Source organism: Papaver somniferum, chromosome 1 (assembly GCF_003573695.1).
Source record: "Papaver somniferum cultivar HN1 chromosome 1, ASM357369v1, whole genome shotgun sequence".
In the NCBI taxonomy this organism is placed as follows: Eukaryota; Viridiplantae; Streptophyta; class Magnoliopsida; order Ranunculales; family Papaveraceae; genus Papaver; species Papaver somniferum.
In genome coordinates, this window is record NC_039358.1 from 75,508,945 (window position 1) to 75,512,222 (window position 3,278).

The 3,278-nt window shown below is 33.9% G+C and overlaps 1 protein-coding gene across 2 annotated transcripts; it reads left to right on the forward strand.

Moving 5' to 3' along the window:
- The first annotated feature begins 1,558 nt into the window (after positions 1-1,558).
- On the forward strand, positions 1,559-3,078 carry LOC113291026 (pterin-4-alpha-carbinolamine dehydratase 2, mitochondrial-like). 2 transcript variants are annotated; one of them, XM_026540611.1, is made up of 3 exons: positions 1,559-1,697; positions 2,012-2,050; positions 2,462-3,078. In XM_026540611.1, the coding sequence occupies exons 2-3, from the start codon at positions 2,026-2,028 to the stop codon at positions 2,857-2,859; spliced, it is 423 nt and encodes a 140-aa protein (XP_026396396.1). In that variant the 5' UTR covers positions 1,559-1,697; positions 2,012-2,025; the 3' UTR covers positions 2,860-3,078. The 2 variants fall into 2 exon arrangements, with proteins under 2 accessions (XP_026396396.1, XP_026396391.1); XM_026540606.1 differs by having other exon boundaries at positions 1,567-1,697; positions 2,012-3,078.
- The last annotated feature ends 200 nt before the right edge of the window (positions 3,079-3,278 follow it).

The following is a 3,278-nucleotide window of genomic DNA, read 5'->3' on the forward strand; positions in this document are numbered from 1 at the left end:
GTAATTAGCTTCATCTCCATCAAATCCAGGTATGTTCTATGACAATTAATTAAGTGATGGTGAAGAAGATAAGCAAGCGAAGAAGAAGATCAAGAAATTCATATCCATGAAGAAGAAGAAGTACAAAAAAAGAGATATAAATTCATTAATTTTGGGTTTTGATTTATATTCTTTAATCTTATTTTTAATTTGATCTGATGCTCAATATTAGAAGACGAAGGTTGTCTCTTCAAACGACATGATTTAATTGATATGATGCTATGTTTATTTGGTTTACTTTTATTTTTCTTAAAATCGTGATTTTTTTTGTAGGTTTTGTATAGTCATACAGTACATATCAATATGTATCGTGGGATTATATACTTTTCCTTCAATACACTTTTTCCTTTGGTACATATTTTTCTCTGGTACATATCAATATGTACTGTGGGATCATACATTTTTTCCTTCATCACGCATTATCCTCTAGTACATATCAATATGTACTGTTGGATTATCTACTCTCTTTTTTTTACTCTTTTTTCTTCGGTACATATTTTCTTTGAGTACATATAAATATGTACTGCTGGATCAATATGTACTATTGAATCATACACTTTTTCCTTTAATACATATTTTCTTCAATACATATAAATATGTAGTTTGGGATCAGGTAATTTTTCCTTCGATACATATTTTCCTTCAGTACATTGCAATGTGTACTACAAGATCATACATATCAATATGTAGTACAAGATCATACATATCAATATGCACTGTTCTACTAACAAATATTTTCTTTTTCTTCTTCACTGGATCTCGAAGATTTTTTATTTCGGTGTCTTAATTTGATATTAATTTTTAGTTTTAGGTGATTATTGATAATTGTTTTTTTGTTTCCGGTTGTGGTTTTCGTTTTTCTGATTTGTTTTTCAGTGCTCAAGTTTTTGATTTGGATCGGGAAGTAGTTTCCGTTTTCTGGTTTTGAAAAATGAAGTAGTTTTTGTGAATGAACAACGTAGTTTTTTGAAGCACATGTTTCTGTGATGGGCAATAAAGTAAATTTTATATTCAAAACTTTTTTTGGACCAGCGGTTAAAACATTTTTCCTGCCGGACTATAAGATAAGTCGTGTCGGGTTTTATGGACCAACCAGCAAAGTTCTCTATGGAATTTCTTTGTATTATCTTGTCAGTGTCTGTGACTCACATGTAGTGTAAATTTGCTCTTTCTCGTAAAAAAAAAAGAAAAAAAAAACGGCTGGAGTAATAGCGTAGAAGTCAGAAATAAAGATATTTTGTTTCACAAAAAGTCCATTTTTTTTCTTCTAAAAACCATTCTGAAATTTTACACTCAAACTAACTTCTAGCCTTTTGATTTCTAGTATGGAAGTTACTTCAGGATGTGTAACCAAACGCATTATAAATATCCTGGTTTAAAATATCTAGGAATTTTGGTTCACAATCATGTGGACGGGTTAAGGTTTCTTCGACCCGACCGGACTCAATGAAAATGGAGCTCCGCCCACCACCAGGAGTCTATTAGGTTAGCCATATTGCAAGGCCGGAGAACCGCACTACTCTTGTCGTCATCTAATAGAGTTGAGGTGTTAGCTTTAAAGAGTGTACAGCAAAACTGTCTGGAATCTGGAGGAGTAAAACGCAGAAGAAGGGAGAAGTAATTTAACCCTAATTCTACAAGCGAAGAATCACAAAGAGGTACTCTTTTTGTTCCTTTAAATAATAAAAATTCTTTTTGAAGAACGTTGTTAGGAAATTTTAATATTTATATGTAATTAGGGTTTAGCTAAATCTAATGACCCTTCGTGAAGTAATTTATAGATGAATTCGATCCTCATGAAATTTCAATCATCTTTTGATTAGCTGGGTTCGGTAATTTCTCTCTGCATCATTAATTTCTGCATTTTTGTTTATGTAATGTTGTTGTTGATAAGAATGCGTTGTTTTGTGGGTACCTAAAGTTGTTTTGATCATAGAATTTTGATTTTTTTTCATCAACGCTGAAATTACAGGTATATCTATTTAGATGGAAGAACTCGGCACAAGTACGGGTAATTTTATCCTACCTTGATTCTTGACATATACATTGTGGGTCTTAAAGAACAATTGGGTAGGTATAACAAATTAGGAATAGTTGGCAGAACCAGTACTTGCAGTGGGCGAAACTGAAAAGAGAGTCGAGAAAGGTCAATTCATTAGCTTCTTGTTACATCCATTTCACTGTCTGAAACAAAAATTGCTAAAGGGAATGAATTCCATTACGTGTCGTATGTTGTCTCAAGCCCGTTTACTTGTTTCCTCAAACTACTGCAAGTCTAAGGCGCCATTGACATGCTTAATCAGTACTCAAGCTGAAACTCTTAGAAGCTCAACTTGTCAAGTTAGTAAGCCAGTTCGAGAGCATTTGAGAGTTACATCTAATAGTAATAGTAGATTTTATGGATTTCGTAATTTTTGCGCAGCTGCAAATGATTTATCGACCAAGAAGTGTGTCTCATGTAGCTCGAAGGATCTTCGACCCATGACTGAAGAAGCTGCTATGAAGCTTATTCCGGAGGTCCAGGGATGGAATTTGGTAAATGAAGAAGGTACTTTGAAGCTGAACCGCTCATGGAAAGTGAAGAACTTTACTAAGGGGTTGGAATTGTTTAAGTTGGTGGCAGATATTGCAGAAGCAGAAAATCATCATCCTGATCTCCATCTTACTGGATGGAACAATGTGAAGATTGATATTTGGACACATTCTGTTAGTGGGCTGACTGAGAATGATTTCATACTGGCTTCAAAGATCAACACCCTTGAACTGCAACATTTATTACGAAAAAAAATGAAAGGTGTCAGCAACAAAGCAGAAGAATAGAACTTGATCGACCCTAGGCTGTAGTTCAAGAAACTTAGTTTGATCATCTACAGGTATGACACCACTTGCCCTGTATTTTTGCTAGTCTAATCAATCGTATGACTGCTTTATGTGGTTCATTTCACTACCTAAGAAGTGTCGATACATTTTGTAGTAACTAATAATACCTGTATGGATTTATCTTTCTTTTTGAGATACGAAGTGTTTTGATATCCTTAACTCTGAAATGTCCAAGGGAAGAGTAATTTAGCTGGAAATATTTAGTGAGTTATAGTAAACCAAATGTCCTGGCAAAGAGCGTAGTTGTTCACTTGTTCTTGAAGCAGCAAAACTGATAAAACACTGAAGCACAAAGATAGTAATACATAGCAGTCGTCTGTCATAATTCAATTTCTTGTGGATGAATTCATCAGTGTAGG

What these genes read in the sequence shown, in the direction of transcription:
- LOC113291026 (XM_026540606.1), top strand. Translation starts at nt 2,248, where the DNA reads ATGAATTCCATTACGTGTCGTATGTTGTCTCAAGCCCGTTTACTTGTT.